A 22664-nucleotide genomic window follows, 5' to 3' on the forward strand; every position below is an offset into this window, starting at 1 on the left:
TAGAAAGTGAAAGTGGATAAAGTCTTGGATGAGGAATGGGGTATTCATCTGCAATTACCACTAGTGTTTTTTAAAGAATTATTATAAACTTAAGTGAATTTTCAGGAGAGAAATGAATGGTTAACTCTATTTCAATTGACTTATATTCTCTTCCTAGAACATATTCTGACTGAATTGTAATCAGTATCAACATTCCGTTTCATGTTCTACCTTTTTACTTATCTCTTTTTCATGTGCACATTTCCACATATGGTCATACCTTGTTTCTTACTGTGCTTTGCTTTATTGCACTTCGTAGATATTGCATTTTTTACAAACTGAAGGTTCGAAGCAACTTTGCCTTGAACAAATCTATTGGTGCCATTTTTCCAACAGCATGTACTTGCATTCTGTTTCTGTGTCATATTTTGGTAAATCTCAAAAAATATCAAACTTCTTCATTACTGTCATATGTGTTATGGTGATTGGTAACCTTTGATGCTATTATTATAATTATTTTGGGGTGCCATGAACCATGCCTATATGAGATGGCAAACAATCAATAAATGTGTTTTCTTTTTAAAAATTAATTGATTAATGTATTTATTAGTATTTTTCCATGGTTACATGATTCATGTTCTTTCCCTACCCTTTTCCCTCCTCCCTCCCAGATCCAACAAGTGATTCCACTGAGTTATTAAATGTGTGTTTTCTGACTATTCTACCAACCAGTCATTCCCCATCTCTCTCCCTCTCCTTAGGTCTCTCTAGTCCCTAAGACAACAATATTTAACAATATTTAAAAACCCCACAATGACTTCTAAGGGTTCAAATGAAAGGAAAATCAATCCATGGGGCAAACTTCATTGCTGTCTTATTTTAAGAAATTTCCATAAATACCCCATCCTTCAATGACCAACATCCTGCATCAGTCAGCTGCCATCAACATCAAGGCAAGACCCTCTACCACTAGCAAGGCTTGGGTGATTTTTAGCATTTTATAGCAATAAAGTATTTTTAGATTAACATATGTACATTTTTAGACATAATACTACTTCATAATTAATAGATTTCAGTATAGTATATAAGCATAACTTTTCTAGCCCAACCCCATTGCTTTACAGATCAGAAACTGAGGCCTTTGGAGGCTAAGTGGCAAGGTCACACTGGTAATGACCATCAGAGATGGGAACAACAAGGGAGAGGCTTGCAATGGCCACTAATTTTCTATCTGAGGACTTCATTTATTACCATATTCATATGGAGAGGTAGTTATAAAAAGCAGGGCAAAATGAATTTGATCCTCAGTTTGAACTGATATGTTCTTTCTTCCTGTTGAACCATGAAAGCATATGAATCTTTCTAACTGCCTTGGATTCTCACTGGTATGACAGTTTTTTTCTAATTCAAAATTACCTAAGCATGACATACTTTTTGTTTTGTTTTGTTTTTTTTCTTTCCAGCAAGACCAACTGAGTGACCAGCTGCTTTCTATCTTCACTGAAAAATGAACTAGGAAAAATGAACTAATGCTACACAAGAAATTTAAGTTAAAAATAAGATGGAATTTTCTAAGGGCAAAGGAGTAGAATGTAGAGTTAAGCCCATATAAACCACTGTTAAAATTATAGAGGCTTGGGGGCAGCTGGGTAGCTCAGTGGATTGAGAGCCAGGCCTAGAGACAGGAGGTCCTAGGTTCAAATCTGGCCTCAGCCACTTCCCAGCTGTGTGACCCTGGGCAAGTCACTTGACCCCCATTGCCCACCCTTACCAANCCTCAGCCACTTACCAGCTGTGTGACCCTGGGCAAGTCACTTGACCCCCATTGCCCACCCTTACCAATCTTCCACCTATGAGACAATACACAGAAGTTAAGGGTTTAAAAAAAAAAAGACAATTGTCAAAAAAAATTATAGAAGCTTCGTCCCTGAGATTATAGAAAAGATGAACAATGATTTATTTTAAGTGGTTTAGAGTAATTCTACCACCCTAGGCAAAATAACTTTTTGAACTCTCTTTGAGCTCTGGAATTTTAAGATTAAATTAAATTAGGAATAAGTTATAGGTGCAAGAATACAAAAGTTGGAATCAAGGAACCTGGAATTAAATCTTGGTTTTGCTACATACAGAACTTTAGGAAAGTCATTCAAGCTTTTCTGCTCCTTAGTTTCCTCATCTATGAAATGAGAAAGTTGGCTGAGATGATATCTTAGATCTATTCTAATTCCATGTCATTTTGACATTTCTCAAAGCCCCCTCATTCCAGAGCAAAGTATACACACAAAATCTACCACTAAAAACTCTGCATATTAAATTTAATTGTGCAAATTAGATAAGGCTTTTTGTTTTGTGGCAACAAAAATATAATTGAGGTAATTCTATTTTCCAGAAATTCCAGATATTCTATCATGGCTCCCTTCTAAAATGGGAATTTTTGAAAGGGAAATAATTGGCTGGAAACTCTGGTTTGAGCTGGCCACCTCCTTTCCCCTACTCCCCCATCTTTAGCCAAGTCTTTCAGACACTCAGCACAGGATTCTATTATGTTAATTTACATCCTCCCCACTAAGGTATTACCTGATATGTGCATGGTTACCCCAGAGACTCTCTGCCTATCTCAAACTACATGAATTGCTACCTAGTAGACAATGCTCTCATTGTGTTTGCTTCATTCATAACAAGTGGAGTTGAATGTGTGAGCTTCTGTCAAGGATTGAGGAGAAAGATGAACCATTCATTCACTTAGAAAGAATAGAGAGAAATTAGGGGAAAGGACAGTGGGAATTAGGATGGAATTCAAATTCAATGTAGCCATATATGATCATCTTTATAGTTTCTTGAGCTATGTCTCCATGGGACTACTTAAAAAAACATGATAAAAGCTGCCATTTATACGGCACACTTGAAATATGTGGAGAAAAATTACATACTCATCTGATCCTTACCCCAAAAAATCTCTGTTAAGTAGATACTTTTAGGGTCCCCACTTTAAAGATGAAGAAACTGACACTCAAAGAATTTAATTGACTTTTCCAGGGTCTCACAATGAGTGAATGGGTTTTTAACATATCTTCTTGATTTTAGATTCAGAACTTTAGCCTGTATGCATCCTACAGCAGCAATTCTTTGTGTTTATAAAAACCTAATTTGAGGATCAGGTGGCTCAGTAGAGTGAGCAAGGCCTAGAGATGGGAGGTCCTGGGTTCAAATCTAGCCTCAGACACTTCCTAGCTGGGTAACCCTGGGCAAGTCACTTAACTCCCACTGCCAAGCCCTTACTGCTCTTTTGCCTTGGAACCAATACACAGCATTGTTTCTAAGGCAGAAGATAAGGGTTTGAAAAAAATGATTCAAGACAGATGGTAAGGATTTTTTAAAAACTAATTTCAAATAATTTATTCAAACAAAACCCAATTTCATATAAATTTCAATAAAAAGAGTGTTTTGATCTCTTTCCCAACCAAACCGAACCAAAACAAAAAAAAGACATCAGGGTAAATGGAAGAGTATGTGATAAAGATGTGAACTATATCTGGGAAGCACATGAATTGGAGGAATATCTTTTTCTCATTCCAGCAATCCTTTTCTCCTCTTCATGGTCCAGTTGCAATCTCACTTCCTTAATGAAGTTCTTTAATTGCTCCAGTCTATATGAATCCCTTCTTTTTTTCAGAATTCTGAATAATACCTATTGTAGCTTCAAGGAATATTGCTGCTTTATCATATATTAACATGACATGCTATTCTTTAACTGTCTATTATATGTAAGTTTTGATCATAACCTATATTTCCAAGGACTTCAAAATGCATAACACAATTTTACTTGAATTTGAATTACGGGATATTTTGATCTCCAAAAGGAGGTCAGGGATTAATTTTTTATACTTCATATTCCTTATAGTGCAGGACATACTCTTAAGCACAGAGAAGGTGATCAATAAATACATAATGAGTGAATGACAGTAATGATTGTATGCAGAGATAGTAGGTAGACCTAACTTGCTATGCTGTTGTGTCCCAGAATAGTGAGTAGGAAATAGAGTAAATATTTATTGATTGCCTTCAATTGATCTGGAACCTCATCAGAAGGGTATTCTTTCTATTGGTAGTGATTGCAACTCCTTCCATGCCTGATCCTGTGTCACACAATATTCTATATTTTTTCATATCCTTTCTACCATTTTTGTATAGGTCATTATTGGAAAAAATGGCTTATACTCCTTGTACATATTTCCATTACCCTTTAGATCACTTCAAAAGCCTTGAGGGATCACTTTTCAAGATGCTTGTGGGTGGACATGCCAAAAGAGTGAAAAGAATCCAAAAAGCTAATTAAAAAAAAACCATGAATAACTCCCACCTACATGCTTGCTTTCCTGTCTTTAAAAATCTTCATGATGCCTTCTCTAATAGGAATGGGAAAGGAAGGAGTTAATTGGATATTTTAATGTAACAAATAGATAAATATAATTTTAAAAATCTCTATAAGAACAAACTACACATGTATCAAGGATATACTTGTTGGGGAAATGAGAAGGTGCAGAAAAGCTTCTGCAAATTATTTTCTATGGCAGACAAATTATTTTCTATGGCAGACAACAACTTTATAGACACACATTTAACTGAAAAGTGCAGAAAATATGAGATTCCTGAATATTTGTTGTCATTCATTACAAAATATTTGCCTCAATAGAGCAAAAGAGTTCCTTCAACAAGAAATCTCATAGGCTTAATAAAATAAGAGGCAGTGTGGTACATTGGAAAGAAGACTGAATTTGAAGTCACAAGACGTTGATTCAAATATCAGCTCTGTCACTTGTTCCCCATGTGAACTTGGATATGTCACTTTTCTGGGCCTCAGCTTCCTAATATATAAAGTGACCTCTGAAGTTCCATCCAGTTCTAAACCTATTATAAGACTGTATGATTCTTTGATAAATGCAACCAGAGACAATTCTGTTCAATGACCATCAGATTATTAACCTCGAGGAAGGCATAAAATAGGGAGACAATGTTTAAGAACACACTAAATGTGTTCTTCCAAATGGAAGAAGGATTCCCTTAGGATGCTTAAATCCTCTGGATGCTCCTAGTGGCAGAGGATATTGTGTTGATTGCATCCAGCCCCTGACAATTCCACGGCTTCCTCAATGAGATCCATAATTACTCAAAAGAAATGAACCTAACAATGTTTTAATCTATATTTAGATAAAAGCCTAAAGATGGGAGCAGCAAGAGAAGAGATTAGAAGTTAACAGTTAGAGGCATTCATATGGAGTTCAGGGAGAGTTGGTTTTGTTAATTTGGCTAATGCCTTACTAAATAACTAGCATTTGAAGGCTCTGCACTCAGAAGAGAGATGTTCATTATTATTATTGAGATGCTGTAAAATGAGAACTTGGACTTCAGATAGACTTAACATCAATTCATTTGGATTTAATGAGCATTCATTAAGCTCATTTGCTGTGAGCAATACACTGTTAAGGGTACACAAAGACAAATCTTACTTGCCAGCTATATGACCATGGGCAAGTCACTTAAGCTCTCTTTGCTTCTGTAAAATGAAAATCATTTTACATAAAATGAGGAACCCACTGATTAGGTTTTTGTATCAAATTAGACAATCTATTAAAGACCTTTGTGAACTTTAAGGTGCTTTCTCAAGTTAGTTATTAGTATTAGTATTAGAGTGAGGCTGACAACCTTTGCAACCCTGCCTACTTAAATTAAATTCAGGGACATGTCATGGTGATGCTACTGGTCATCTTTCAAAGGAAGGACAAACAATGTATTATTATATGATTAGAGAGAAGTCTAAAAGCTCATCTAGAGGAGACTATATCAGAGGAGGGAAAATGTGAGTAAAGACTTGTATGTTTTATGTTGTCAAAGAGTGTCTCTACTATCTATGCTGTTGTCTGTGTGATCAGTCTATGTTCTGTGTTTCGTCATAGGCAGACATTTCTCCACAGCTTTAGCATAGGAGCTAAGATGACTTCTGCTCATTGGTCTTTCTTGGCCTCAAATTAGGTGGACTGATCCTAGGGTTCCTAAGACTGCCTCCCTGACAAGGCATTTCCTCTGAGTCTTCTGCATAGCTTTAGTTGGATTGTTAGGCTTGCTATGGCTTTCGTTGAGACTCAAGATCCTTCTGCCTTTATGACAAGCATCACCTATCACAGCTTAAGAGAGCTACTCTTATTAGACCTGATTCTGTTAGCATCCAATTCTTGGTTCCATAAACCAAGCAAATATTGACGCCTCCTTTACTTATAAGTCAAATTTGTTTGATTTCTAGGTGTCCATGCTATTATGTTGCTAAGGAATATGTTCTGTTATGGGGTAATATACTAGGGTCTGGTAGAGACTGATAGTATCAGAGCTGAAAAAGAATTTTGAAGTCTAAGGTCTAATTCTAAGATTTCACAAAAATATCCCACATAGGAAACTTTAAAATGTGTATTGTGATTCTGTTGTCCCCATAACTTAAGAAACCTTAAAGTCTAATTGTAGGGACAACACTAAAACACAGGTAGTAATTAAAGAACACAATGCAGCATATAATTAAGAGCCAAATTGTGTGGGACAGAGGATAAATGAATTAGCTGTTCAGAAGAAAGGTCAGTGCTAGAGTGACTGAGTAAGGCTTCAAAGGAAGTAGAACTTTCGCTAGGTTCTAATTATGATCATCTTTTCAAATCATTAAGTATTCTGGTATATATGAAAGAGTTCAGAGGACAGAGTGAGGAGTATGATGCTGTAGAAAGCATTGGGAGGACTGCTGTGCTGGGCACCCTCTGAAACACTTTCTTTGCCCTAGAAACAAAAGCAGCTTCGTTTCCTCTTGGGGTTTTATGGTCAGATGGTCTAATAAGCAATAATTGTTTATTGCCTAGTTCAGAATATTGTACATCTGAGAAACAGCAGAAGATGAAGGGGGAAAGGGTCAAGTGATGGAGGAAAGAGAGAGGGAGTAGAGGAAAAGAGGGTGAGGATCATTGATTTGGAGATAGAAGGAACCTTAGAAATCATCTCCTTGTTTTATAGATGAAGAAACCAGAGAGATTATGGAATTTGATCAAGGTCACACAAGCAGTTAGTTAAATGCATTATAGCCCAAATCTGACTTAGGTTCTTTGCTTCCAAAGCTCACTCCACTGTTTCACTGTTTCTGGGAAAGGACATGAAAAATAGGGAAGGGGGAAACAAGGAGACATGAAAAAAAGCCTGGGGAAGAGAAAGAAGCAAGCAAAGGGAAAGGGGGAATCTGAAGGGGAGAGAAAAAGAGAACAGGGAACAGAGAGGAAGAAATAGAGATATAAAAGGAAAAAGAAAAGAAGGGGGTGGTGGTTGGAGGGAGAGACAGACAGACAGACAGACTCCATCCTCTCTGGACCTAGGAGAGCGACTTCCTCCTTTTTATGAGCCTGCCCTGCAGAAGGCGTGGTCAGGGGGAGGGAGGCACCCCTGGCGCGGGCTGGGCAGAGGGGAGGCTCCAATGGGAACGTCGAGGTTTGCCCGCCCCCCACCTCCTTCGGGGCAATGAGAAGCTAGAAGAGAGAGGCGAGGTAGCCGGCCCTCTTAGGGGAGTTTGCTCTGGAGTGGATAAACGGCTGCAGTGGCGCGGGCTCGGACTCAATCCATTCTGCCGGCCAGCCCCCAACTCCCGCCCAAAGAGAAGGTGGGGGGTCGGGGGAGGCTCAGCTGGAAGCTAGAGCTACCGGCCCAAGCTGCTGACCAAGGAGGAAAGTGTGGGCTGCCTGGAAAAGGAGAAGCGCCCAGAAAGTTGGCGTCCTCCGCCGGTGGAGCCATGATCTGGGGAAGCAACCTTGACCTCGCGCCTTGGAGCGTAGCGCGTCCACCCCTGCTCGCCCCTCGGCTGCTGCCGACTCTGCGATCTCTGCTTTTGCTGCTGCTGCTGCTGCTGCTGCTCCCGGTGTCGGCGCCGCTGGCCGGGCGCGCGGAGAAACTAGGTGAGTGAAGTGGCCGCCGGCCCGGAACATCCCCCACCCCCACCCCAACTTTTCTAGGCGAGCTTAGCCGGGTGCCGGCCCCTGCCGCCTGCTGGTGCTAGAGATACTCCTGAGGCTGGGGGCCTGAGAGGATCGAAAGGCTCAAGGGAGGAAGGAAGTTGGATTAGCCACCACCACCTCTCCAAATCCTGTGCCAGGCAACCCGCGTGCGAACCTTAGACCTTAATCCTGGGGTCCCAGACTCAGGCGAAATGGGTTTCTGGGGGTTGAGTGTTTCTCATCGCCCTCCGTCAGTCCCACAAATAAACTATCCAAAGGAACAAAACCAAAAGCCTGTTCATACGTTGACCCTAGCGTGCTCCCAGTTTAATTCTGATTCCTTAGCTGCTGGCCTCCGGAGAAATGTCAGAGCCCCAAGCTCTTGCATTTCCGTGTTTGTGTATGTGTATGTTTGTGTGTGGGTACATATCCTCTGTGTAGGAAGGGTGTAGAGGTGGGAGGTGGGAGAAGGTATAAATAGTAAAAAAGTCCCCATCAGAGCAGGTGTCAATCGATTACCAACTCCATTGGGGGCTTAGTCGTAGGTTAGCTGAGCAACAACAGCATTAAAAGTGTCTGTTCTTTGGGAAAAGAAACGTAAAAGTGGTAGTGGACAGACTGGACCTCTTTTTGATAAGTTAGAGCAGAGGTTCTTAACCTCGAGTCCAGGGACCCTATTCCTACTCTCCAGGGTTCATAAGATAGATATAAGAAGGTCGGGAAAAAATTAGATGGGGAAAAAAATTATGTCTTTATTTTTCACTAAACTCTAACGGAAATTTAGCTTTTCCTTCAGTTCGTTAGAAGCCTTCTAAGAAGGGGTCCATAGACTTCACTAGCACTCAGCACAATGCTTGGAACACAGTAGGCATTTAATAAATGCTTATTGCCCGAATGTTGTTGTTTTTTTCCCCCCTTTCATTAGACTAGAGGAGCCCATGATAAAAATAAGGTTAGGAATCAGGGGTTCCAGTGATAAACACTATTGTTCTTATCTACTACTTTGGTTCTGTGAGTCCCCTCGACTTGCTTTATCTTGAGCATTTGAGTGATTGATTCAATAATTGCCCTCAGCCCACCCTCCTCTCTGAGTCTGTTCTTTTTGCCTGATCTGTCCAGTGCTGTGTGTGGTTTGACCTAGTTAATCCATACCTAGTTTATCCTTGAGGCTGAGACTCCACCAGATTAAAGCAGTAAACAATCCTATGAGACATGTGTTAACTATGATTTGTTAATCTTTCTTAATTAGCTCTCTAATCTGAATGAAGAAAAGAAAGGAAAGAATGCACTGAAGGCAGTCTGACACCAAGGGATGCTTTTTTTGCCCACTGTCCTCTGCCTCGGTTTTCTTTGCTTCTTCCTCATCCTCTACTTGACAAATAATGTTGCTATTATCTAAGAGTAATGACTCTTTTGAAAAAAAAAAAAAACCTGATCAGTGAGCCCTTCTGTACCATCTTATATAAAACAGAAAGAAAACTAAAAATAACCCAAAATATGGCAGTTTTCACAGTGCCTTGTGACAGTTGTTGGCAAGATTATAAGCATTAATTCATGGTACTAATTAGGAATTATTAGCAATTCATTGTGAAAATGAAAATGAATATGTTAGCTTGAGAGGCATCATGGCTCGGTGGACTTGGATTCAGTCTGGAAGACTTAGGTAGAAGTCTCACCTCTGGCAACAAATGCCCCTGAACCAGTTACCTGCCCTCTCTGAGTATTCTCTGGCCACTCTCTAAGATTGTATATAATATTATATAATAAAATTGCATATTGTATTGAACATTAGATGATCTGTAGTGATTTGTCAGTAAAGTAATTTTTCTAAAGTGGAGATCTGACCATGTCACTCCTCCTTTTTCCTCTTATCCCTTTTATCTTCCTAGGAAGTTTTGATGGCTCCCTCTCATCTCTAGGATCAAATATAATATTCTCCAGCATTTAAAGTTGTTAATAACTTACCTCCTTCCTTTCAAATTACTGCCTTCTACCACCCTCTTTATAATCCAGCCACATGGACCCATTTGCTGTTCCTCACACATAATTCTCCATCTCCCATTTCAATGCCTTAATGCCTGCCATCACCCATGTCTGCAATACTCTGCCCAAGATCTTAGCCCCATATTTTAGTTTCTTTGACTTCCTCCAAGGTTTAATCCTGATCCCACCTTCTGCAGGGGACCTTTTTAGTCCCATCCCCCTCACCCATTAATGTATTGATTCTCCCCTTTTAGGTGATTATTTTCATCCAGTTTTTATATAACTTGTATGTTATGTGTTGGTCCTCGCATTTGTATATAAGCTCCCTGAGAACCCAGACTGGGCTCTGATGTTTCTTGTTGCCTTGCCTTTCTTTGTAAACTCATAGCTTATCACAGTGCCTGGCACTAGGTAAATGCTTGGTAAGTCCTAATTGGCTCACTGGCCTGTATTGGCATAAGAGGTTTTCTTTATCAGGAGTTTCCTGCTTCATTGAAATCACAGCTCCCAAACAAAAAACAAAAAACAAAACTGAATTACCTTTTTAAATGTTGAACTTTGTATACTATAATACACATATATAGCAGTCATTTAAATACCAGTTGTTTAAACCAGTCTTTTTTCTTTTTTCTTTTCAAGCCATGAAATACACCAGGGCTACTTTTTAAGTATAATGGATAGATGAACCAAAACTTGAGGTACTTACTATGCTGGTGCATTTAAGGCTCTTACCCATTCTTCTAAATGAATCTGAAGATCTATGTCCATTCAGTCCATTAATTAGACATTTTCTTTGAACAACAGCTTTCTGGGAGGAAGTTAGCAGTGTGACTATGTAAACACTTATAATTTGGCTTTAAATTGAACATGTCATTACAGATGACTGATGGAATGTGATACATTTCTCATAGCTACTATTTCAGTTGCTATAAAGTAATATGTAAGTTTAGAATGTAATGGGCATTAATAAAGGATGAGGACAGCTTAAAATAAAAAATCTTAGATCTGAGAGCTTGAAAAAGATTACAATAACAATAATAATAATAATAATAATAATGAATTAAATAACAATTTACATTTCGATTTGTTCGCTGTCACAAAACTAGTAATTGAATCCAGATCTTTGATGATCCAGTGTTTGTGGTTCCCCCCCCCCCACACACACTGCTCTGGACTGCCTCTCAATAATACTAGTTCATGTGAGTTGAATTTCATTACAAAATTGAACAAATAAGGTTTAGAGGGAGAAAACAGAGCATTTGATTATGAATGGTATCCATATTTACAACTTCCTTAATTGATAGAATGAAATATTTTAGTGTTTTCTTCTCAAAGACCTAACAAACAAATTATCCAATCTTGAGGCCTGGAAATGTGTTACTTGCTTAGGAAGTTAGGTGGTGGATCTAGTTGTTTTTGTTATGTCTTCATGTTCCATTTTTAGGAGATAATCAGCAGCAACCTTGAAAAAAGGCACTCATCTAGCTGTTTTGGATGAATAACAGTTTGTTCTACATGAGAAAAAACAAGAATGTTTATTTCATTTTCTTTGCTTTGTTCTTCCAAGAGAATATTCAGTAATACATAAGTGTGAGGACCATTTTTGGAACTCTGAAACTTCTTTTTAAAGCTGGTAGAGGGATGCGGAAACAGACTTTTATTTTACATACTTGACATATTTCAGGGACATAATTTGATCTGTCCTGTATCCAAAGCTGTGTAACAATGAGCAATGTTATAATAGGATTTAGTGTACATACTCATAAGGCTGATCTGTGGGATTATTTTAAATCATGCATGGATTGCAGTTTGGCAACACCACGTTGCAGTGTTGGTCCCTCATATCTGCTTAACTGAAAGCAAGTATTGGCACAAGCTGTTCTAACATAATTTTTATCACTTAGAGAATAAAATTTAGTTTCATAATGCAGACTAGTCTTTCTTTTGACTTTCTGATATAGATACAGTGACTATAATTTATTCCCAATCTTATTCTCTTGATAGTAAACTGCATAGAGCATTATATGAATATCTATGGGTCAGGAATGAGATTTTCTTTCTGTGGGTCTTTTAAATGGAAACCCAGTGGTCAGAAAAGTGCACACCAATGGAACAGCTGGCATGATATCACCTGTGCCCCCTATGTAGATAATTTGTTCCATTTATGCAATAATATTTACAGTAAATATTCCAGGAAGGAAATGAGTTGCCCTAAAACAACTAAAAATGGTTCAAAGAATATTTAAAAAAAAGATTTTAACTTTGATCTTATCAAAACAGGATTTAAAAAAATCTCTTTACTTTAGATACTTGATAACCTGCTAACCTTAGGGTGTTAGAAATAGTCTTGGGGATGAAAAGGAAAATCCACAAGCTTAAATAAATTATAGTTGTTTATTTTTAAGTTATTTGGAGAGAAGTTAAACTATGATATTTGGGGAGGGTTTCATTTATGTGGAAATAATACAATTTATTTTTGCAAATAATTCTAAGAGTTTGTGAAGTTTATGAAGAATAGCCAAATAATATGGAATTTATTGTCCTCTGCATTCTGAAACTAGCTGTGGGAATATCAATCACCATGTGCATTAAAAAGCTTCATTCCTTTCACCATTTATTAGTTCTTTTCCTGAGTAAACACTGGAGAGTAGAATATAAAAAGAGTAGAGAAATAACCTCCTGCTCTTAGGATCATATATCTAAAGCTGCAATCCTTAAGGCTAATCCCCATTTTTACACATGAGGGAACTGAATCTTAGGTTAAGTGACTTACTCAAAGCTCACAGGAAATAAAGAGCAGAACTGGGTTTTTGAACTCAGGTTCAGCCCTTTTTGTATTGTACCATACAGCCTTGGAGATATTGTTGTTTATATGAGACATTAAGACATATACATGAAATCATTTCCAAGCAAAGTAAGGAAATGGTGTGTAAAAGATGACTGATAAAAAAGCCTTTTGGTTTTTAGGAAAGTCTGAAAAAACTTGTAAGGAAAAATTTTAAAGAGAAATTAACATTTTAAAAGAAAAGATTTAATTCTGGCTAGTCAGATTTAGGGCATTTAAGTGGAGAGAAAAGAACATGGATTTCTATCTTCTTTTTTCCCCTCCCCTTTAAAGAATTTTAGTCTGTGGGAGCAATTTGCCTTTTTGAAGTTGAAAAGTCATGTTGATGTAATCTTCCAGATGTTCAGGCCTTAGTTGTGGTTAAAAATAGTTGTTTGTTTGGGGGTGGAGGGTTGTTGCTTGTCAATGAAGAAGGCGCATGTTTATTTGTGGCCACAGTCCCTTATGTAGAAATATGGTCAACTTTTGGGGCTCTAGGGCAGTTGTCCAGAGTCAATCCTGCGGAAGGGTTCCTTTATGATGTAAAAAAGGGAGGAGAAAGAGGAAAAGGACGAGGAAGTCTAGGATTTGATTAACCTGAATATTTTGGAAGAACATCGTTTTGTAATTTGAGAGAATGGGGTGGAGAAAAACGATATATGGTTTAGATTTGAAAACACATATTGAAATGTGATTATTGCCATCTGTTACAGGACTGCATCAATCTTACTTGAACAAAAGATCTTAGAAAGCTCTGAGAATCATTTACTGGCAGTACTACGAAGGCTCTTTTGAATCAGTCATCCATGACAATTTTAGTTGAGAAATCAAGGGACTTGGACTTGGGCAAGTGCTCTCTAAGTTGATGAAATTATTCTATTAGAGAACTTACAGACTCCTTTGGAGAACTGGGTTTGAATCTCACCTCTGACATTTACTATTTCTGTAAACTTGGGCAAAGCATTTAAATCCTCATTTCTCTTATCTGTAAAATGGGGATAACAATAGGGGGATACTAGGTGTCATAGTGGTTAGTGTCAGACCTGAAGCAGAAAGAGACCTGAGTTCAAATCTTTCTTCAAACACTTCCTGGACGTGTGACCTTGGCAAGTCACTTAAGACCGTTTGCCTCCATTTCCTCATCTGTAAAATGAACTGGAGAAGGAAATGACAAACTGTTTTAGTATCTTTGCCAAGAAAACCCCAAAAGGGGTCATGAAGAGTTGGACACAACTGAAAACAACTACAGATCAGAAGGCTAATATAAATAGAAAACTCTTTTCCAGCTATATGCCAATGTCAACTATTATTATGAGATTTTTTTATGTTTACTGTGTGTAGCATGTTATTTTGTCATGTCTTGAAAGTCTTCTAGATCAGTGCTCTATTAACACATACAGTCTTGTTTTCTTTCTCTTTCTTCCTTTGGTTTGTGTGCTATTTTGAAGTTTGAAATAAACGTTAGCAGAAATTCCAGGTTGTTGTTGTTTATAGAATCCCGTAGTAAGTGCATACTGCAAGATAATTTAATGATTTATTAGAAAGGCTGCCAGGAATCACTTGGAAATTTAGTAATAAGGAAAGATTTTATTTCCAACTTTTGCTTCTGAATTCTCTCACTTTTTTCTCACTGAGTTGAGAATTTTTCCCCAGATAAGTATCCTCTTTCTGGAAAGACAGACTACAGGATTGCTTATAACCATCCCTTCCTCCTGTCCCCCAAAGCAATTTTTAATTTTCTTCTCTTTTTTAAGACCTTACTCAGGTATCACCTCTTTTTTGGAGATTTTTCAAATTCAACTCTACTCCTTCACCACCCCTCAAAGTGGTTCATCCAGAGTGGTCCCTCCGTCCTAAAGGTTTTCAATGTTTCTTTTTATGATACTCTCCTTTGTCCCTTTCACATTCTATCTTACATCACATTTATGTCTGTAAATGGCATCTACCTCTATTAAACTTGAGGGCACAGACAGTTTGGGTTTCCATTTTCATTATCCCCAAGACTTAGTATATAGTGCCTTGTATATAGTAGGGTCTTTGTAAATGGGTGTTCATTGATGTAGGGAGGGAGGTGGAGGTGGAGATACAAAGTTGTTAGACTCAATCTTGACTCTATTTATTGCTTCAACTTCTATATGCAATTAAATCTGGGCAATTCAGCCTCCACAGCATCTCTCAAATCTCTCCTCAGTCTCTACAACATCTCTCAAATCTCCGCTCAGATAGGCTGAGGAGATTTTTGTATTTTATCCCAGAAATATTAAAGACTTTTTTAATGGGGGAAGGCAACATGCTCAGAGGTATAGCATTAATTTGTCAATTCTGCCAAGTATGGCTTGGAAAGGGAACAGAACAGAGACACAAGATAATTATAGTGGGCTATGACAGAAGTCTAAGTAAGAGATGATGGGGCTTGAACTAGGGTAGAGGGTTTGCAAGTGAAGGGAAGGCAACTTAAGACTGGATCCAGGGTTGTAAACTTATGTGACTTAAAGGGATGAAGGGTCTAAGATTTATTTCATCAATGTGGAAAATACCAGATATGGAAATTCCCTTTACTATCTGTACCTAGTACATTACTCAATGCTCAGAAGCAGCCTGAGTCATATGGATGTTGAGGTGTGCCCAAGGTCTTGTAGCTCTGAGTTGGTGATATAAAATAGGTCTCCCGGTTCCATAGCCAGCATTTTCTCTGCTTTGTCACTGCTGGCCCAGACTCTCATCATTTATAACCTGACTTACTGAAAGAGGCTCCTATCCAGTCTCGAAAGGGCTTTGGGATATCCCAGAGGTCCACAGTTTGAGAACCACTGCTTTAACCAATAAAGGTCTGTAATTTATAGACATAGAACAGCAGTTCTTAACCTGGAGTCTTTGAACTTTTTATAAACAATATTTCGCTAGCTGTATTTCAGGATATTTGACCTCCTTTGTCATCCTGTGTACTGTTTTTTATTTTATGCATTAGAAAAAAAACCATTTTTTTTGAGAAGAGATCCATAGGCTTTAGCAAACTGCCACAGGAATTCATGACACAAAAAGGATTAAGAATTCCTGACTTCAAGAATTAACTTCAGCCTAGAGAAGTTAAGTGACTTGTTCATGGTTACATACATAGTATGGAGCAGAGGTAGGATTTAAACCTAGAGCATCCTGACCCTAATTAGCCTACATAGTCACTATATCATTGCTGCCTTTATTATTTTGTAACGCAATCTTTTTTTTTTCATAAATAGACTAAGGGACTATTTCTTACAAATAACAAGCCAAAAGGCTATTTTATAAAGTCTAGTTAACATAGAGGTACCTGTGCACACAAGGAAAATCAGAGCAGAAACTCTTGTGTCTTAGTCACATTATTTTAAAGTGGCTGAGTGGTTTTAACTCAGAGCTTTCCTTTCTTCCTCACAAAAGGGAATCTACTTTAGATTTGTGTAGTTTCAGCCCTAAAAGGAGAAATAAATGGATCCTAGTACCTTTGGAATATTATAATTTTCTATTTTTTCCTATCACCACATTGTTGGTTTTTGCAGTGTTTTTCTTTTTAATGGGGAGCAATTGTCTTGTTTCTAGGATCAGAATAACTAAAACTGGTTCTTTTTTCTCTAGAAAGCACCTTTTTTTGCTTAGTCCTCCACCCAAAAGACTCATCTGTGGGAAAGAGGAACCATTTATTTCTTTACCCCAAAGGAGGAGAGGAGAAAAACATCCCTGCTTCTTCAGTCATCAGTAACTCAGAATAGTTTAAAAATTCTTGGAGACTTTTTTAGGTGAGGAGGGGAAGGAGGCAATGTGGATGTGTTAGGTGTGTGTTTTGGGGGTGGAGATACAATTGTAGTCAGTTCCCTAATGCTGACTCTAAGAATTTTGGATGGCTGCCAAGCATTTGTATTGTACTGCCAATCTTCATGCCCTCCGGAATGCATGCTAGTGTTGGTGAAGAGCAGAGTGCTTATGTAGTTCACTGAATCTCAAGATAGAAGGAATTTTAGGTCTTAGCTGAGGCCCAGAAGGTGAAATGACTTGCCTAAGTCATACTCACATGATCTGGCTTTGGACCCATTCTATTATTATGCAGCTTCTATTGAGGTTTAATAAATTGTTGTAATTCACTTTCTTCATCAATAATTTTTTGTGTAAAACAATTTTTAACATTCTTTTTTTAAATTCTGAGTTCTGAATTCTCTTCCTCCCTCCCCTTCCCTCCCCTCCTCATTCCCTGAGACAGTAAGCAATTTGATATAGGTCATACGTGTGTGATCCTGCAAAACAGATTTCCATATTAGTCATGTTGTAAAAAAAAAAGACACATATCAAAGAAAAGGGGGTGGGGGGAAGCCTACAAAGAAAACAAAGTGAAAAATAGTAAGCTTTGATCTGCATTCAGACTCCATCAGTTCTTTCTCTGGAGGTAGATAGCATTTTTCATCATGAGCCTTTTGGAGTTGTCTTGGATCATCTTATTGCTGAGAATAATTGCTGTAATTCTTCACAACTTGTAATGATCCTTTTCCCTTGTCATTCATACAACTCTATTCTCTGCTGAAGAAATTGTAACATTTTCCTTTAAAATGGTAGTTAACAACTAGCAACTTGCTTTCACTGTTTTGATAGATGATGTATAGTACCTGAAAGCAGTGCACATCTTTTGGGAAAAGTATATTCTGACTTCCCTTTCTCCCTGAAGAAAGGGACACTATGACAAGTATTTAGTTTGATAGCATTTAATTTTTGGTCTCCTACCTCACTAACATTTTTGCCTCATTAGATGCTTGACAAGATGTCATTTTTTCCCCTACCCAGGCTTTCTATTTTCTGGTCAGTAAACACTGATTGCTTTTTCTCTTTTTCTCTTATGAGTGCATGAACACATGTTCCCTGCTTGTCCTTTTTTTAAATCTCGGTTCTCTTAGAGTGAAGTTAACCCAACATGATTTGGGGTTAGATATTAGATTTTTCATATCCATTATACCCTTCTCAGATAGTTCATTAAATTTGATCTAAAGCGGTATACGTGCAGGTTGCAAATACAGGTGTTTGCTTAAAAAAACAAACAAAAGAACCCTCATAGAAAAGGTCATACCTACAAAACAGGGTTCCTTTTTATTTTTAACCCTTTTAATTTTTTTTCAATTACACATAGATGTAATTTTTGACAATTGTTTTCTGATGTTTTGCAGTTCAGATTCTTCCCCTTCCTCCCTCTTTTCCTCTCCCCACAGCTCCCCAGGGTGGTAAATCTCAGAGTTCTTTTTAACGTAAGGCTCTTTACTTCTGACATAACTTTAGAAAAATTATTTATATTATACCTTGAGGTAATTACACTTATAATAGAAAACAAGGTACTTGCATCTATCACTCTAGTAAGTTTCAATCTACTACCTTGAGTTTTGAGGCATAGTCATCTAAATAGGGACATATTCATAGTTATTTTTATTTCTAGTCTGGGGTCAAGTGGAGGGAGCATGGCATTTTTAATATGTAGCTTTGGAAGTCTGTTGCTATCCTGAGAGGCATCATGGTTTGGTGAACTTGGAGTCAGAAGACCTGGGCTTGAGTTCTGGCACCAACATTTAGAAGTAATCCTCAGTTTCTATAAAAATGACAATGATAATACTATTTCTTAGTGTTTGTGATGAAAATGTTTTGAAAAATGTTTAGTGCTTTATAGATGAGAATTGCCTTTACCAGAAATTCAAATATGAATGGTTTTTTTCCAACTATTGTTACTATTAATAAAAAAAACTAAATTTCTTTTCCTTTAAATTAAAAGGCTTGTTGTTGTCTTTTTTTAAAACTTCACTTTGTTTTTTGATATACTCCTTACTTCTAGATCTACTCACCCTTTCCATGTTGTTCTCTGGAATGCCTCTTCTATAATCATCAAACTTGCTTTTATTTTAAACTTTTTTTCCATCCTCATTTGTATTCACCGAGTCCTGGCTTCTTCTAATGACACTGAATCCCTAGCCACCATTCCAGTACTTGTTACACTTTTACTCAATTCTTTTAGTCAGTACCTTGACTCAGTCATTGGTGGTGCTGAGGGAGACAGAATATCCCTTTTAGTACCTCAGTTTCCTTATTTATAAAATGGGAATAATAATTGCACCTACCTCCTAGGATTGTTGTGAAGATCAAGTATATAAAGTGCTTCGCAAACTTTAAAGCTCTAGAAAGAGTGCTGGGCCTAGAGTAAAGAAAACTCATCTTTTAAAAAAAAAAAAGAAACATTAAAAAAAAGACTCGTCTTCTTGAGTTCAAATCTGGCCTTAGACACTTACTAGTTGTGTGACCCTGGGCAAGTCACTTAACTCCATTTGCCCCAGTTTTGTCATTTATAAAAGGAGCTGGAGAAGGAAATGGCAAACTACTCCAGTATTTTTGCCAAGAAAACTGTGAATGGGGGTGGAGGAGGTCATAAAGAGTTAGACCAAACTGAAAAATGACAGAACAATTATTATATCTTCTTGTTTCCCATTGCTCCTTCTCTAGATTCCCCTTTTACCATCATTGCTCAGCAACCTTTCCTCCTTTAAGTTTTACACTATTCAAATTTATCCCCCCATCCAGATTCTGATGGTTGTTATCTATCTATATCAGTGATTCCCAAAGTGGGCGCCACACCCCCTGGTGGGTGCTGCAGTGATCCAGGGGGTTGGTGATGGCCACAGGTGCATTTATCTTTCCTATTAATTGCTATTAAAATTTTTTAAAAATTAATTTCCAGGGGGCACTAAGTAATATTTTTTCTGGAAAGAGGGCGGTAGGCCAAAAAGGTTTGGGAGCCACTGATCTATATGTTCCTCAGGATATTCTTCTTCCTCCCTTAATGAATTCAGTGTTTGACATATAGTCTTTCTCACTTGTCCAACTCCTGCCCTTGTGTCAGGAGATTTCAATATATAGTTATAAGAAAAAACTATATATATATATATATAGTTATTCCTTCAAAGATCTAAATTTCAAAAGTTCCTCATTCTTCTCAGTTCCCATGACCTAGTTCTCTCTATCTCAGCTGCACACTGATTGCCATACACTAGATCTTGTAGTCACCTACAAATCTTCCATTTTTATGTTCAAGAACTCTGAAGTCCCTTTATCTAGTCATGACCTTTTATTATTCTTTCTCTCTGCCTTATAACCTTTTTACCTTGCTCTTTGTTGCTGTGACTTCCTATCTTTCCATTTTTCAGATCTTTTCTAGGCTGTCACCCCTGAAGTGACCACTCTCTACTACTTTTTCTATCTCAATCCTTTTGTGAATCAATTCAGCTCAAAACTACCTTCTACTCCTGCTTGACTTTCCCTCTTGTCCTTTCACCACCAATCATTTTGCTTTTGTTTCACTGAATGAAACTGGAGAGTAATAATCATAGTAATGATCATAATCATTGTTAGCCTTTAGATTGTACTTTGAAGTTCACAAAACACTACAAATATGTATCTCATTTTATCCTTTCCACAAACCACCGAGGATGTAGATACTATTATTACCCCCTTTTTATAGATGAAGAAACTTAGGTAGGCAGTTAATGCCTAGCTCATGGTCATACAATTTAGCAGTAAGTGACTAAGGCTGGATTGGAAATCAGATTATCATGACTTCAGGTCCAACATTCTATCCATTGTGCCACCTAGCTGCCATAGGGACTGTGTCCATCACAAATTAATATTATTACCTACTCTTAAGTGGACCCTAATTATCACAGACAATCCTTTTTACATCTCCCACTTTGACTTGCCCTCCAATTCAAATATTTTTATCCCTTTGTCAAGAGTCCCAGGACATCTGCTCTTCCTGTGCCTCAACTTCTTATCTCTGAAAAAAGTGAGATCATTCCCCAAGAGCTTCCTCTTTCCTCTTCCTCCTTTCATATCACTCCATTGGCTTCCCTTTATCTACTCCATCCCTGAAAATGCTATCTCCAAAGTCACCAATAATTTCTTCATTGTCAAATTCAGTGCCCTTTTCTCAACCCTAATCTTTCTTGCTCTCTGTAGCCTTTGACACACTCTTCTCCTGATTACTTTCTCCTTTCCAAGTCTTTCTGATACATCGATCTCTCCTAGTTATTTTACCTAACTGACAACATCTTCTGAATCTTCTAAGTTCATCCAGATCTTGTCATACTCTAACCATGACTGTCCCCAAAACTCTGTCCTGGGTCACCTTCTCTTTTCTCTCTATACTGTCTTCCTTGGTAATCTTATTGGCTTCCAAGGGTTCACTTATTATCTCTCTGCAGGCTTAATGGTCTATCTTGAGTTCCAGTCTCTAGTCATAAGTTGCTTCTTAGACATCTCAAATGATGCTTAGGAGCATCCCAAACTACCATGTCCAACATTGAATTCATATCTTTTCCCTCAAATGCTTCACCCTTCCAAACCTCTCTCTTATAGTTGAAAGCACCACTATCTTCCCATTCAATTCAGGTTCATAACTTTGATTTGATGCTCAACTCCTCTGTCAGACTTCACATGTCCTCTCTGTTGCCAAGTCATTTCTTTCTTTATAATTTATATTTCTCCTATGCATCCCTTTTTCTGCACTGATAAAGCCAACACAACCTGGTATTGGCTCTTATTGTCTCATTCCCCAACTTTTACAATAAAATAGTTTTCTTATTGGTTTCCCTGTCTCAACTTTCTCTCTACTTTATTCCCTTCTCCTCTCATCTGCCAAAAATGATTTTCCTAAAGTACAGGTTGGCTCATTATTTTCAATAATACAGTGATCCAAGACAATCCCAGAAACTAATGATGAAAAATGCCATGTGCCTTCCAAGAAAGAGCTGATGGAATCTGAATGCTGACCAAAACATACTATATTTAATTTGATTTTTTCTTCTTTTTCTTTCATTTGAGATCTCTTCCAGAAAATGACTAACAAAGAAAAACTTTTACATGATTGCACATGTAAAATCTACATCAGATTGTTTACTATCCCAGGGAAAAAGGGTCAGAAGAATGGGAAAAATTTGGAACTCAGAACTTACAAAAAAGAATGTTAAGAAATTATTTTTACATATAATAGGGGAAAAACAAAATATTATTAAAAAAATAAAGGTTAGTCTTTGTCTCCTCTGCATATACCACTCCCTGTTATCTCCAATATAAAATACTTTTGTGGACATTTAAAGCCCTTTACAACCTTACCCCTTCCTATATTTCCAGGCTTCTTACACTTTACTCCCCTACATGTACTTTTTATGATCTAACAGCACCTGCCTTCTTCTTGTTCCTCATCCTTCTTCCCTCTTCTGACACCAGACTTTTTCAGTGGTTTCCCCAAAATCTGGAATGCTTTCCCTCGTCCCTTCTGCATACTGAATTATTTCAAGACTCAGCTCAAATCTCACCTTCTTGAAAGAGAGCTTTTCCAGTGTCCCCCACTTCTAGCACCTTCCTTCTGATCTAATCTTTTATCTACTTTGTTCCTACATAGTTATTTGCATGTTCACCACCCCATTAGAATGTGAGCTTCTAAAGGGTAGGGATTGTGTTTTACTTTTCTTTAAACTATGTTTGGCACAGAGTAAGTACTTAATGAATGTTTATTGACTGACTTACATTCCCTGCCTTTCCTCAATTATTCCTTGTATCAGGAAAAAAAATAAAAACTGTCCAATATAGCAACAATATTTTTTAAGTACAACCATATCCAGTTTCCATAATCTAGTCTTTTCTCCCTCCTTTAGCTGCACATATACAACCTCAAGAGTTTCACCTATCTTCTGGAATTAGTACTGGTCAATGCATTTCATATAAAGTTACTCTTTTGGTTCCATTTTCATTTACAATTGTATGTGTGTGTGTGTGTATATATATATATATATATATATATATATATATATGTGTATATA

General features: G+C 37.6%; 1 protein-coding gene across 1 annotated transcript in view; it reads left to right on the top strand.

The window, feature by feature from the left end:
• Positions 1-7789: 7789 nt before the first annotated feature.
• Positions 7790-22664, top strand: part of DCBLD1 (discoidin, CUB and LCCL domain containing 1) — a 113213-nt gene continuing 98338 nt past the window's right edge. Inside the window, exon 1 of the mRNA XM_044676815.1 lies at positions 7790-7952. Coding sequence (XP_044532750.1) covers positions 7790-7952 — 163 coding nt within the window. The remainder of the gene's footprint in view (positions 7953-22664) is intronic.

This window comes from Gracilinanus agilis, chromosome 4, assembly GCF_016433145.1.
Source record: "Gracilinanus agilis isolate LMUSP501 chromosome 4, AgileGrace, whole genome shotgun sequence".
NCBI classification, from domain to species: Eukaryota; Metazoa; Chordata; class Mammalia; order Didelphimorphia; family Didelphidae; genus Gracilinanus; species Gracilinanus agilis.